At 35.4% G+C, this 16,412-nt stretch overlaps 1 protein-coding gene across 1 annotated transcript in view; it reads left to right on the plus strand.

Moving 5' to 3' along the window:
• The window catches only part of LOC150086163 (serine/threonine-protein kinase unc-51-like), a 231,459-nt gene that overhangs the window by 91,891 nt on the left and 123,156 nt on the right, over window positions 1–16,412 (plus strand). Inside the window, exons 9-10 of the mRNA XM_090373751.1 lie at window positions 1,746–1,804; window positions 13,910–13,992. Coding sequence (XP_090229877.1) covers window positions 1,746–1,804; window positions 13,910–13,992 — 142 coding nt within the window. The remainder of the gene's footprint in view (window positions 1–1,745; window positions 1,805–13,909; window positions 13,993–16,412) is intronic.

Raw genomic sequence — 16,412 nt, forward strand, 5'->3', positions numbered from 1 at the left:
GGCAAGTAAGGCTCCTGGAGTTGATGGCATATACCCCGTAGTTTGAAGGAGAGTGCGAAGGATCATATTGAACAATTGAGGCTAATTATGAGGGCATCTTTGGATTCAGGAGGGATTCCTTTGGATTGGATAAGTGCCAATGTATCAACAATACATAAAGGCAGTTCTAAGAGTGAAGTCAGTAACTACAGACTGGTTAGTCTTATTTCAGTGGTAGGGGAAACCTTAGAGGCAATCCAGGGATATTTAGATAGATATGGCATTCTGAAAGACATATAAACATTGTTTTTATTAAGGGAACATCATGTTTGACTAACTTAGTAAGTTTTTTTAACACAGTTACTCATGAGCTGAATGTAGGGAACAATTTCAACATAGTTTATTTGGATTTTAGCAAAACATTTTACCCAGTCCCTCATGAGAGGTTACTGTATAAGCTGTAACATATTGAGATTACTGGAAAGATTCTAAGCTGGATTGCTGAGTGGCTGCTGGTAGAAGGCTTTGATTAATGGATATTCTTCAGATTAGTGTAACATCAGGAGTGAGCCCCCAGTGATCAGGTCTTGGACCACTTTTGTTTTTGATTTTCATAAACAACATTAACAAAAGGATAGAAAGCGTGATATAAAAATTTGCAGATGACATAAAGGTTAGTGGAGTGTTTGATGATCACTGCCAGGCAGTGCTCCTTCAGGATGACCTGAACAGACTTCAAAAATGTTCAGAAGGGTGGCAGCTATGTTTTAATGAGCAAAATGCAAGATCTTGCACTTGGGGAATAGCAACCACAAAATGAATTACCCACTTCATGGGATTGAAGTGAAAACAGTGGAGGAAGCAGGGGATCTGAGAGTTATACTATGGGCAGATGTGAGGTTTTTTTGGCAGTGTAAGTTGGCTGCTGGGAAGGCCTACGGTGTCCTATCAATGATTTTTTGAGCATTGTCCTATAGAGATGGGGGTGGTCATGGCCCACTGCATGGGGCTGCATTTGGAGTGCTGTGTTCAACTATGAGAACCTAGTCTGAAGGAAGACATTGGGCTTCTTTAAATTGTCTGGGGATGGGTGACTCGCATGGTGAGGTTGGCAAGGGGGCGACCATGCAAGGAGAGACTCCAATTGTGTGGGCTGCAGAGATTGGCAATCAGGCACCTCGGAGGTGACCTCATTAAGTTTTGTAGGCTCTGAGAAGGGTTGATGGAGTGAGTGAGGGTGGAGTTTTTGCTGTTGTAGGGAGTTCCAAGACTGGGGATCATAGATTCTGGGGGAGAAGGTTTGGAGTAGATTGTGGAAGGTTTTCTTTTGACTGGCAAGATGTTGATTGCTGGAGCAGATTTCCTTCACAGGTGGTTGAGGCTGACAGTTTGAATGGAGAGGTCAACTGGATAGTTGGGGGGAAAAGTACATAATTTGTATTTTCTTATTTACTTTTATTTGTGGCAGGTGCAGCAAAAGCCTGTGGCTTCCTTGCATTATATGATGAATACTATTACTATTGCTGTGTGGATTGTCTTTGCATTATATGATGCATATATATGATGAATACTATTACTGTTGCTGTGTGGGATTATCTTTATCTAATTTAGCAGATGTTTATTATTATTATTGATATTTTATTATTCCCCTCTTTCCATAACTGGATAGGGAGAATATCTTCATATGTTTTACTTCACTTGCTTCAAATGAAATAATTAATAATTTTCAATAAAGCATTTCTAATAAAACATCTTAATTTATTTAGGCACAAACTCCTCAAGCCCTGAAACATTTTTATGAAACCAATGCCAATTTAGTTCCTCGGTAAGTTAAGAAAAATTTAATGCACTTCCTACTTCAAAATTTTTTTCGTTTCTTAGCGGGAATTGTATGCAGAATTGAATGCTGCATGCCTCTTACTATTAATGTAATAATTTACATTGTATGATTAAAACAGTCAGTGAGATGGCACATTGTTGTATTCATTATTGTTGGATGTTTTTGTGTATATTTATGGTTCAAATAGAAAATTAATTGCTTCTAACACAGTTTTCAAGCTTGTTTTAACCTATAAAGCTGAGAGATGGGCAAGAAATGAAGAAATTTATCAAAAATTGGAATCTTTAGAAATGAGAGTTTTAGGAAAAATAAACGAATTAATAGTTGAGAGCATTGACAAGACAAATGAGGAAATAAGAAGAAATTTAATTTTGGAGTAACAAATACTCAATATAAGGTAAACAAAGTAAACATAAGATGGTATGGGAATGTACAAAGAATGAGAAATTACTAAACAGATATTTCAAGTGAAAATACACAGTGATAAGGACTAGGAGTAGGTCCAGAAGAAGGCAGATCAATGGTGTCAAGCAAGCCTTAGAGGAAAGTGAGCTTACTCTGGCCAGAGCTAAAGATCTAATAGGAAATAGAACAGCATGTAGAAAAATAGTAAATGAGGGATAGTACAAATCAGTGGCCTGTTCATCCACTGGATATAATGGATTTGGATCATTTTTACTGACAGCAAGAACACATTTATATGACATTACAATACCTTAAAGAAATATATTGTAATTTAAAATGTTTAATCAGCAAAAAGAATGCCTACACACACACACACACACACACACACACACACACACACACACACACACACACACACACACACACACACACACACACACACACACACACACACTATTATTTGCTAAATATATGTATTAGTTTATGGGGTAGAGTATCGCAAAAGACATACCTAGATAAATCTGGATAACGCATATGGGAAGCATGGTACATTGTTAAAGAGTACAGATACATGAGATAATATACAAAAACTTATCGCTGTATACCTACAGTTTGGGTTATCTCTTCCGTGGTCAATCACTCAAATTGAAAGGAAAAAAATAAGTTCTCTGTTTCTGTAATGATCAATATGCACTATAGCAAAATCAATTTTAAGGTTGTATAACAAATAATAGAATTCAAGATTATTTAAAAGAAATTAAGAAATTTAAAATTTATATAATGTATAGTACACATTGATCATTGTTGACCTGATAGAGAACAAAAGATATAAAGCAAAAATATTTCCTCCACTAACTTTGTTATTTACATTGGTTGACAAAGCTGCACATAATTACACAGTTATATCTAAAGCCTATTGTATAGATATTATTAAGAACAAACTTCATGCTAGTAACACATTTAAATACATAACATCCACTAATGTAATAACCAAAAAACTAATAGCACTACATAAAAAATTAACATTGAACTATAATAACTTAAAATTTCCATTTATCTACTGTCTTCCAAAATTTCATCAATCACCTACATTCAGATTTATAACCTGGTGTAGAGATAGTTATGCTAAAGCTCCAGGTACTACACCAGAAAAATTACTAAAATCAGTACTAAATAACATAAATAAAAGTAACATAATATACAACGACTCACTTATTCACCAGTATTGATCTTAACAATTTAAAAATTGTTCTTAACAGATTATGGAACACAAAACAGTTTAACAGATTATACACAGAACACAAAACAGTTTAACAGATTATACATGGAACATGAAAAAGCTATTAACCTTGACTTAACTTACTGGGATACACTACTTAAACTATATATTTTTAACAACTACGTATAAAATGGAACTTCGCTATTCCTACAAGTGAAAGGCACCTCTATTGGAAGTCTGGCATCATGCACAGTGGCAAACCTATATCTATATTCAGCTGAAAAAACATTTATGGATGACCTATTATTTTTCAGATACGTGGATGATTTATGTGTTCTTAATTGTCCACATTTCATTCAAGATTTTGGCAGCCTATATTCAGACGAGCTTATCCTAGAAAAACTAACACCTCAGATAACATGGCAAATAACTTGGATTTAAAAATTTAAATCTCCACCAATATGAAAGATATGTCTATAACAAAAGAGAAGTATTGCATTTCAATGTAGTCAGCCTAACACTCTAAATCTGTACATGCCAATATCATTTTATCCCAATGCCTTAGGATTGCTTCCATCTGCATTAAAAGTTCCACCTGTTTAACTAATATCAAAGCCTTGTATAATAAACTGGTTTATAATAATTTCCCTATCCATATCAGAAGGTCCATCAATATCATACATTTCAAAAAACTCCTACCAGAACCAATTACACTAATTTAGAAATTGGTAAACGAATATAAAGCATTTTAGATTCAGAACAGGTAGTAGATCTATGTATATAATATACACTATGCTTCCTTGGTGTATTACAGTCTGAAAAACTTGTACCCACCGGCCAGCAATCTATAGTGTATTTCTTATAACGGTTTTATTTATTTAATCTTTACTATTCCACTTTTCTTTACATTTTGTCTCATATTGATATATTTATTCTTGATTATTCCACATTGCTCTACATTGTCTCATCTTGATTTTTTATGATTTTTTTATGTATTTCCCTCTTTACTGTTTCATTATCACTGTATATATATCGTCCCACTTAAGTTTACACATGATGACTTGGAAATTCAGCACAAGATCCTACTATAGGAATGGGCTTGTAATTCCAGCCTTACTGCAAAAGCAAAAATAAGAGTAGGAGTGTGTTATAGGCCTAATGATTCGAATGAGTACAATGAACAATTGTACAGAGAAATGGAGTGGACTAGTAAATCAGAATGTCTTATAATGGGGGATTTTAACTTCCCAGATATTGACTGGAACTTGTGGGTTGGTCACTCACACACTAGTAAGACTTTTGTGGATTTATTGGATGATTGTTTTCTGCAGAAGCATGTTCGAGAGGCAACCAGAGAGGGTAATACTCTTGATCTGGTTATCGGCAGTGATCATTCGTGTATTACGAATTTGCAGATAAAGGAACCACTAAGTGGCAGTGATCACAGTGTACTGATGTGGGATTTACTTAAAGATATAATTACCATCAGGAATAAAGGAAAGGGTTTTTGCTTCCGTAAAGGTGAGTACAGTTATCTCAGACAGTTTTTAAATTCTGTACAGTGGGATCAACTGACGATGTTACCAACAGTAAATTCTAAGTGGGAAGCATTCAAGGTATTAATCGTGGATGCTACTAAAAGTTTCATGCCTATTAAGAAATATTGTTCAAGGTTTAGGCCTAAATGGTTATCAAATGAACTAATGAGACTCGTGACAGAGAAGAAAAATGCATGGGATGCATATAAATTATCAAGCAACTCAGAAGCCTGTGATATAATATATCACAGGCTTCTGAGTTGGGTAATCTAGTCTGTAATCAGGTCACAAAGGAGGTTAGTCAGGCGAAGGCAGATTACGAGAAATCTTTGGCAAAAGATGCTAAAAAAAACAGCAACGATTTCTTTACTTGTATAAACTCTAAAAGGAAGGGGATGAACCTGATTGGTCCACTTGATATAGATGGTTTGACTGTTGATGATCCTGCTCAGATAGCACACAAACTGAATGAGTATTTTGCATCTACATTCACACATGAGGAGTTATTAAGTTTTGAAAGTGGCAGAAGGTTATCAAATTGTAGCAGGGTGCTTAATGATTTTGTAATAACTGAGAGCAAAGTGGAGAAGAAATTGTTGAAGTTAAACATAAGAGAGGCACCTGGGGTGGATCGGATCTATCCAGTTATATTAAAGGAGGTGGCAAAGCAACTAAGCCATAGCCTTTAGCCATAATTATGAGAGTATCCTTGGACTCAGGGGAGGTCCCCACGGACTGGAGATGTGCAAATGTATCCCCAATTCACAAAGGGGGATCGAAGGTTGACACGAGTAATTACAGACCAGTTAGTTTAACTTCTTTCCAGGTAAAATAATGGAGTCATTGGTTAAAGATGCATTGCAGGATCATCTAGACAAGACTGCAGCAATAATTCAGACACAGCATGGGTTTGTTAAGGGAAAGTCTTGTCTGACAAATTTGATAGGATATTATGATGTGGTTACAAAGGAACTGGATGCAAAAAATAATTTTTATATCATATATTTGGATTTCAGGAAAGCTTTTGACACTGTTGCGCATGGAAGACTAGTGTACAAATTGGAGCAGAATGGTATTAAGGGTAAGTTGCTACAATGGATAAAAGGATGGTTGAGTTGGAGAAGACAACTCAACCATCGAAGAGGAGAAGAGGGTGGTAATCAGTGGGTGCTGCCCTTCGTGGGCTAATATTATTAGTGGAGTCCCACAATATTATTAGTGGAGTCCCACAACAGAGGACCCAGTGTTGGGTCCTCTGTTGTTTTGTATATTTATCAGTGATATTGATGAAGGTATATCAGGCTTAGTGTCGAAGTTTGCAGATGATACAAAGGTTGGCAGGGTTGTTAATGACAGTAATGGCAGTGTGCTACTGCAACAGGATCTAGATAATTTGGGCAGATGGGCTAAGAAGTGGCAACTGAAGTTTAACCTTGACAAATGCAAAGTACTGCATATGGGTAGAAGTAACCCCAGAGAAACGTACCAACTGTGTGGTACTACACTTAAGGTGGTAGAAAATGAAAAAGACCTGGGAGTAATTGTGCAGTCAGATATGAAGTTTTCTGAGCAATGCAGACAGGCTGCCAGGGCAGGTCATGGGGTTTTGTCAGTGATATATAGGAATTTGGTAGCAGGGAAAAGGAGGTGATTGTCCCTCTGTATAAGGCAATGGTCAGGCCACGTCTTGAGTACTGCGTACAGGTCTGGAGGCCTCATTTTAGGAAGGATGTAAATTTGCTTGAGCGTGTACAGAGAAGGGCAACAAGATTGGTGAGGGGAATGAAGGGATCCTGTTACCAAGAGAGGCTTAAGTTCTGCAGATTGCAGTGGCTGGAGACTAAGCACCTGCGCGGTGATCTGATTGAGGTGTATAAGGCCTTGAATGGATTGAGCACGCTGAATTCTGATGGGATCCTTCCACTTGTTCAGATTACGAACCAAGGGGGCATAAATTCAAATTAAGAAAAGACAGATGTAGAATAGATGTGCGGAAATTTGCCTTTAGCCAGCGGGTGGTTAATTGCTGGAACAAACTTCCATCTGTCGTGGAAGTTGATAGGTTAAATAAATTTAAGGAGGAGCCAGACAGGCATTTGGAGGGAATGGTGTGATTTTTTTTTTTTTTGGCTGATGCTGCATAAGCTCTCACACTTGCTTTCTTGCATCACATGCCACTACTACTACCTTAACTTTACCTTATATCTTGCATCAAGATTTCAACTATCCTATACTCTTCATTCTTATTTCTCTGAAATTATTATGCCAATTTGAGGATGGAGGAGAAACTACTTCTAAGCACTACTATATCTTCACCTTCATGGAATTCAGGTATTATCATTCCTACTCCATTAGCCATTTACACCACCTCACTATTGCCAAGTTGCATTATGTCTGAACTTAATATATAACTTATTGGCTAATTTCATGCACATTAACATGCATTTTACCATGTCCAACACAGAGGGGAATTTGCCAGTTCCCCATTTTTTTTCTAGTGAGAATTGAATATTGTTGGACATTTTACCATGTCCAACAATATCCAATTCTCACTAGAGGGCTACACATTATATATAAACCCATTTCTTTTTTGGCTGCAGTAATGTCCACACTTAGTTCTTTTGCTTGGACATGACAAGTCTGCTTATATCACATGCCTTATTTTTGCTTTAGTTTTTTTGCATTATATCTTTTGTTCTGTCGGGTCAATGATGATCAATGTGTACTATGCATTATATAAATTTTAAATTTCTTAATTTCTTTTATATAATCTTAAGTTCTATTATTTATTATATAACCTTAAAGTTGATTTTGCCATAGTGCATGTTGATCATCACAGAAACAAAGGACCCCTTATCGTTTTCCTTCTCAATTTGGGTGATTGACCTCGGAAGAAGTAACCTAAATTGTATGTATATACAGTGATAAGTTTTTGTATATTATCTTATGTGTCTGTACTCTTTAACAATGGATGCATTATCCAGCAATTTATCTAGGTATGTCTTTTGCAATACTCTTCCCCATAAATTAATACATATACAGTAAAAGTCTGAAAATCGGGATGCCAGAAATCCGGTATTTTTGAAAACTCACAATCTTTTTAAATTTAGCAGAATTTTGTGTGTGTGTGTGTGTGTGTGTGTGTGCGCGCATGCCCCCCGCGCATGCATGAGCGCCACAGATGCTCAGCGACAACAAGCGAGCTTATTGTGCAGTCGCCATTTTGAAGTGAGCAACAAAACCGTGGCAACACTATAATTTTTGTCCTACTCTTCCATTTACCATATATAGCATACGTATTTACAAGCCCATAATAATAGCTCCTAAAATAGATCAACTTCATGGTGTGAAGAGAAAGATTAACATGTTGAAATTGAGTGACAAACCTGAAATAATTAAGAAACTAGAAAGTGGTGTGAGCAATGCTGTTCTAATGGAAACATACAACATCGGAAAGTCTACAATTTACGATATAAAAAAGGCAAAGAATAAAATTCTAGAATTCACAGCCTCGTCTTAACCTTACAATAAAATTACTGAGAGAAAAAGTTTACATTGGCCAAAATTAGAGAATCTCAATAATGTGTCGTACGAATGGTTTTTGTTAAAACGATTGAAAGGTATGGCAATTTCTGGGCCGATGCTTATTGCCAAAGCAAGGTCTTTTAAGGAGCAAATTAACATTGAATCAAAGTGCACATTTAGTGATGGATGGCTTAGGAATTTCAAGACTCATCATGGTATTAGACAGTTAGATATTGCTGGAGAAAGACAGTTGGCTGATACACAAAGAGCAACAGAATATAGTGCAACATTTGAAAAAACTGTATCTGACTATGGCCTTACGGCCAATCAAATTTATAATGCTGATGAAACAGTGGTTTACTGGAAGTGTTTGCCCACAAAAACTTTGGCTGGAAACCAAGAAATGAAATGCAACAGGGTTTAAGCTGAAGGCATCTGAAGTGAAAGAACTGACGAAACTGTTAAATTATATACAAAAGACAACCCTCTACGCAAACTTAATGCTGATGACGTAGAAGAGTGGATGCACATTGAAGATGATGTTGAAGTTGCAGCGAATTTCACTGATCAAGAAATTATTCAAAGCATTATAACTCCTCATAAGATAGAAGAGAATTATTCAGAAGAATCTGGTGAAGAAAACAACAAAGTTGAAGAAGAAAAGATATCTTGGACTACTGCAAAAAAGTCCATTGAAACAGTTATTAAATTTATGGAACAGAACCATTGCTTCAGTCTTCAAGACGTCATGCATGCACACATGGTGCATAATAATTTTATCACAAAGAAATTACAAAGTTGTAAACAAGATGATATACAAAAGTATTTAAAGAAAGCAATAGACGCATCAAGCAGTGCGGCAGATAGAGTAGACGCTGCACGTGTTCCATCTACAAGCAGTGCAACAGACACAACGGAAATTGTGGGAAAAAAAAACGAATAAATATTTGTTTGTTTTCGAACTTTGTGTTTTATATGAAAATGTTTCGTTAATAAACTAAAAACAAATAATTAATTTATATAAAATATGTATCTTCTGCTTTCATTTATATACTGTATTTTTCTTTTACATTGTTCATTTTTAAACATGATTTCAAGCATTACACGCTCCTTTTTTTTTTTTTTTTTTTTTTTTTGTGGTGAAAATTTTTGTTTACATCTTTGTCAGGTGTTGACTTTAGTGCATGTGTTGACTTTATTTGCTAATGAATAATCTGTCAAAATTTACCTGGTTATTTCTTTATTCCATTTTAAATTTGAATTTTAAAAGTACTGCCTGAGAATCCGGAAAATCCAACAATCCGGATTGACTCAGTCCCTGAGCAGTCCAAATTTTCGGACTTTTTACTGTATTTAACAAATAATACTGTGTGTGTATAAATATATATATATATATTACATTATGGACATAGTGTATATATTGCCATTTAAATGGCACTAGGCCATAATTTCCATATATTAATGATTATCAACATACTTTATACCTCATATAATATATATGTATCTAATGTATTAATAATAAGTGGTCGTAGTGAATAGTAACAACTTAAAAAGAATGATAATTTAAAAAATTGGAATGGTTTATGGATAGGGGGCACTGCTACTAATAGCAGAAATACCCAACGACCGTAATGAAATGTAGATAAGTAGATTAGATTATGAGTGGAGAAATGCTGATCATATCGGATGTAGTAACAATGGAAAAAATTAAATACCTGTAAAACAAAAGTAAAATAATGCAAATAGTACTTAATGCTATAGATCCGATGATTTTAATTTCCTCATCAAGCAAGGTGCTTGATGATTTCCTCATCATGCAAGGTGCTTAATGATTTCCTCATCATACAGCAAGGTGCAAGGCCTCTGTTTCTGGTATGAAATATATGTAGCAAGAGGTAAAAAAGTGAGCTGACGTATACTTCTAGTCCGGCCGACCGGGCTAGCCGAGTGGGTAAAGTACCTGCCTGGCAACCCAAAGGTCGCGGGTTCGATTCCCGCCTCGGGCTTGGATCAAAGTACAGCAAAAACCTTGGGAGGTGCAATATGGCCACAGAAGCCGATGCGCCAACAACTACCAAATCAAAAAAAAAAAAAAAAACTTCTAGTCCGCCTGACAGAGACCGAAATGAGTAAAAACCAGATCAAATCTAAAAATAAAAATTAAGATAAAAGTAAAATAAAATAGCAAGCAACACAAGAGGAATTAAACAAAAGTAATGTAAAATGAAGACAAGGATATAGACAAGGGGGGACGACTTACTGTGGTGCCAAGCAGGAGCCAGTGATAGGGGCTGAGGGGAGTAAATGTCATCCTGGCTGTATCGGTGAACAAAATAAGTTAACAAGTTAGTTCCCTGCATATTTATAATATGTTAAAGAAACCCCAAGTATGGGAGGAGAGAAGGTGTAAATAGGTAAAATTAACGTTACCAGTGTGATGGGGAGGTCGGCAATTAAACAAATGAAGCATATCAACCCAGGATAGGGAAGAAATACAAAACTGACAAAGTGGCATAAAAAGACTCTAAACTTTGTTTTAGATGAATAAAGCAAGAGTTAGCAGAAAAATAGCATCTCAAATATTGCTTTTGGTCAACCTAATTGCTCAAAAGAAATAAAAAACATAGGGCATAAGAACAGTAAAAAGTAATTGGAAGAAGGGGAATACAGTGGTGCTCGAGCAGTCTGGGGTTGCAAAATCCGTACCCAATAGTAGGACCCTGGCTTGTATATAATGTACAGACAATACCCCCTCTAGCCTCTTTGATGTCTCATGGTCTAGAAAACTTGTGCTCACTGATTGGCTTACTACGAGGGTATTATATTTTGATGATTTTTGTTTTTTAGATTATTTAGTCATATATTTATTATAATACAATGACATTACTGACTTAAACACATGAAGCATACTCCCAGACCTATGTCCAGGTTCCTACTATTGGTACAGATTTCGCAACTCCAGACTGCTCGAGCACCACTGTATTCCCTTTCTTCCAATTACTTTTTACTTTTTACTGTTCTTACACTCTATGTTTTTTATTTCTCGTGAGCAGTTAGCGAATATTGACCAAAAGCAATATTCGAGATGCTATTTTTCTGCTATCTCTTGCTTTATTCATCTCCAACAAAGTTTAGTCTTTTTACGCCACTTTGTCAGTTTTGTATTTCTTCCCTATCCTGGGTTGATATGCTCCATTTGTTTAATTGCCGACCTCCCCATCACAGGTAATGTTAATTTTACCTATTTACACCTTCTCCCCTCCCACACTTGGGGTTGCTTTAACATATTATAAATACGCAGGGAACTAATTTGCTAACTTCTTTGGTTCACCGATACAGCCAGGGTGACGTTTACTCCCCTCAGCCCATATCACCAGCTCCTGCTTGGCACCACAGCAAGTTGTCCTCCCTTGTCCATGTCCTTTTGTCTTCATATTTTACATTACTTTTGTTTAAATTCCTCTTGTGTTGCTTGCTATTTTAATTTATCTGAATTTTTACTTTAGATTTGATCTGGTTTTTACTCGTTTCAGTCTCTGTCGGGTCGGCTATGAAATATACGTCAGCTCGCTTTTTTACCTCTTGCTATGTATATTTCATATCAGAAACAGAGGGCTTGCTTCTTGCTGTATTTCCTCTGGTTTTGGCTGCTGATCCTTGATCAGTTAAAATCATCGGATCTATAGCATTAAGTGCTATTTGCATTATTTTTATTTAATTTTATGTTATTTTACAGGTACCTGTTTTAATTTTTTCCATTGTTACTACATCTGACGTGGTCAGCATTTCTCCACTCATACTCTAATCTACTTATCTATATATATATGTATGTATTTCCAATTTTAACATGTTAAAAAGTGATATTTCAGAAATAAAACTGTTTATGATGTTTGCTTATTACATATTTTTCATTTGTGTTTAATTGTAGAGTATATGCCTTCTTAAGGAAATTGCACATTTCTGGATCATCTGTAATTTGTGTAGTGTATAGATTCAACAAAATATAATTTAATGATTATTATAAAATTTAGTTACCTCATTTGTGCACTCTATATGACTTACACAATCAGATCTCATTTTTATTAAGTGCTATTTTAGAATTTAAATTGTTAAGATCTGACATCTTCAGTTTTCTTATAAAGGTCGACCATCACTAATCCAGCAGTGTTGGGACCTGTTGGGTGTCGGATTAGTGAGTTTGCCAGAGCACTGGTGGTTATTTTAGCACATACATTTTACCCAACAGCTAACCACCTCCGTCTACCTTTAACATGTTGACTGCCAAGCTAGTTTAAGAAAAAATTCCCCAGAGGCCAAAAAATATTTAGCAAATAATTTGATCAGTAATTCAAAAATAAATATTGTAATGTCAGTGTTGTTGTTTTTTTCGCTTAAAATATAAAAAAAAAGTCTTTTTTTTTTATGTAGCATATATGTGGCCACGTTGGTTACTTTATTTCTTAAGAAGCCGTGTCAGCCACATACGTGTGACGCTATTATGGCATACATATGAAGGTCATTTGTGATTAGTTTATTGCACGTGCGGCGAGCGCTGCAATAAAACTAATTACGATAAAATAAACTCTCAAACATCTCAATAAGTTTGCCAGTTTTGTTTGAGATTTTGTGAAAACAAGTCCATTAGAGCGCTGTATTATCCATCATATTGTGTTGTGTTTTTCCGCAAGTTTGTATAAGTGTGTTGTAAAAAAAAAAAAAAAAAAAAAAAATCTAAAAAGGAATGGCTAAAAGAAAATTAATAAGATAAGTGGAACTGAGAGAAATTGCTGGAATTTACAATTAAGCAGTGTTAAACTTCTCACAGACACACCACTGTCGAGTTTTTTCAGAAGTTCAACTTTATCTGTTATGGACAATATATGTTTGTGCTTTACACCACGAGAGGCACTTCCTTTATGCATTGGAACCATGGCTGGGGCTAAATGTGAGCAGGTTATAATAATAAATGCAGAAAAACAAGTGGGAATGGCTTGCCAGTGTTTGCGAGTTCGTGCCAACAGCTGATGCTGCAACCAACACCACCAAAACAGTACCAGCAGGTCGGTGCGCCAACCTAGGAAATTTGAAATTTCGTTTGCGGAAATTATGTCTGAATTAGCAGTGGAACCGGATTAGTGATGGTCGAGCCGACCGGGCTAGCCGGGTGGGTAAAGTGCCTGCCTAGCAACCCAAAGGTCGCAGGTTTGAATCCTGCCTCGGGCTTGGATCAGAGTACTGCAAAAACCTTGGGAAGTGCATTATGGCCACAGAAGCTGATGCGCCAACAATTACCTAATAAAAAAAAATAAAAAAAAAGTGATGGTCGACCTGTATTACAATTTTTTTTTGTAATATAAGAAAAAATTATATTAAAACTAAAAAAAAAATTATCGCTATTTTCAGAATTCCAAATGGCACATCTGCAGAACTCACAAATCTCTTACTTTCCCTGTTGAAAAGAAATGCAAAGGATAGAATGGACTTTGGTAAGCAGTACTTTTTTTTTGAATAACTAATTGACTAATAAAAGTAATCATCTAAATTGGGTGAGGAATTTCAAAATCAGGTAAATATTTAGAGCAAAAGCCTCAAGCTATGACAGCTATATTGCATTATAGTACAATAAGGCAAAAGCTTCAGGTTTTTACATAGCTGTGAGCAAACTAACTTTACCACTAATACAACATTGTAGAGGCACATCCACAATATGAGACAGTATTCATAGATAATTTAGCATGCCCACAGCTATGTACAAACCTGCGGCAAACATCTTGGCTTTGTACATTGCTGTACTATTTGGTAAGAATTAAGTGAAATATTTATTTCAGTTTTTAGTTACCGTAAAAATGATTTTAAGTAGCTTGGAGATTTTAGCATGTTAGCAGTAGTTAGTGATTTTTGTAGAGGAAGAAATAGATAGCTGTTGTACAATTGGACATTATAATTTTAAGTAATATTGTTTACTATAAATAATTACATTAATAAAAATTTAATAAGTGTTGTTTGTCTTTATTGTACAAATAACTGTTTTCTGAAAAAAGAAATCAAATTCTGTTGATTACTTAAACTGTATAGGTATCCCTCAAGTTATGTGACTAATGCATTTCTTGAAATAATCATGTAAAGCAAAAATGTTGTTGTTATTATTTGGTTTTTAGGAGCATTAGCAACTAAGGCCAAATTGCTCCGGGGATATGCGGTGGTCATTCCCTGACCTTTCCGCATTCTCTGTATTTGGTGGCTCACGGTCTCGAACCCCGGTCTAATCAAGAAGCATGTGCTACGCACTGCTGCTCCTGTCCACCTGGCTACGGAGGCCCCAGCAAAAATGTAATTCTCCTGAATCATTTTTCTCATATAAAATAATGTAATATGGTTAGATTACTTTTTTCCAAACAAAGATGTTCTTCATATTAATGTTTCCCAAGTATTTTAATTAGCATATGATCATAATCTGCATTCAGTATATCATGTGCATGCTGTAGATATTAAATACAGTAATAATTGATTGTGCAAAATTGTTTGCTAAAAAAAAAAAGAAATCAAACCCTCTTGATTACTTATACTGTATAGGTATGCCTCAAGTTATGTGATTAATGCATTTCTCAAAATAATTATTTAAAGAAAAACTGTACATCTCAGGAATCTATAGTTTTTAGGAATAATTTCAACAAGAATGGTTACAGCACTTAACTTTTTATTAATATAAATAATTCAATAAAATTAAAAATAAAGTAAACAAAGGATGAAACAATGGTGTGTGTGTGTGCATGCATGCATGCGTGCGTGCACACATACACCCTGTGGCAAAATTCAATTCATTCCTTAAAATTGCTAAATACGAAATAACTAGTAAGAGATAATTTGATCACATGCACCTACTTTGTGGCATGATTTTTTTTCCTTTTTTTTTTTTTTGCAAATGCTTTTATATTGGAATATATACAGTATGATTTGCACAGTCCTAAATTTTACACAAAAACTGAAGATTATATATATATATATATATATATATATATATATATATATATAACCCTTTCAGATGTACTCTAAAGGACCAGCTGATAAAAACTTCTTAAATATAAATTTTAACAAGAGCAACATAACCAGAACCTTATGCCAGAGGGCTTAGTTATACTGCAGCAATCTCAAATCCTGAGAATAAGGAAGCAGCCAGGCCCAGTCAGATTTCTTTCCAAGTGCAGATTTCTGGAATATGCTCTCCATCAATATATGATCCCACTTTCACATAAGGCCTCCACCGGTCAGCACCACATATTTACTGCATTATTTAGTGTTTCCAGCTAAGTAAATCGAAGATCTAACATACCAACAACATGCGCTTCGTGCAATCACCAGGTGAAAAAACAGCCTGGAAGGCACATGGTGTTCTGTCAGACATTTGTGAGTGGTAGGTAGGAAGACATTACTGTGTGTAACGTGGTGAGACCATATTTGGAATATTGTATTCAGCTCTGGAAGTCACATTTCAAAAAAATTTCTAGAATTTCTAGAAAGAGTTTAAAGAAGAGTGACTAGATTGGTGAAGAGATGATAAACATTATCACAATGAAGAATAGCTTAGAAAGTATGGACTGCAAAGCTTACAGCTAGACACCATGGTATAGTTTTTTTTTTTTTTTAGAAAAACCGCAAACACAAGAGGTATTAGAACGTATAGTACTTAGTACTCTGCATGGGTTAGAGGTTGAGAAAATGAAAGAAGATGTTTATTGACATTAGACTTCAACTTCTGTAGACTGTAATTTTCAGGAAATACGTATGAAGGAAGGTTGTTCCAGAAAACCGCAGTAGAACGAATAAACGAGGAAGATGAAAAGTTGGTTCTGTAAGTTTGAAGCTGGACAGTAAATAGATATTGGCTGGTGGCAGCACATGTTCGGAC

Source organism: Mastigoproctus giganteus, chromosome 5 (assembly GCF_048544385.1).
Source record: "Mastigoproctus giganteus isolate SK-2022 chromosome 5, ASM4854438v1, whole genome shotgun sequence".
Taxonomy (NCBI): Eukaryota; Metazoa; Arthropoda; class Arachnida; order Uropygi; family Thelyphonidae; genus Mastigoproctus; species Mastigoproctus giganteus.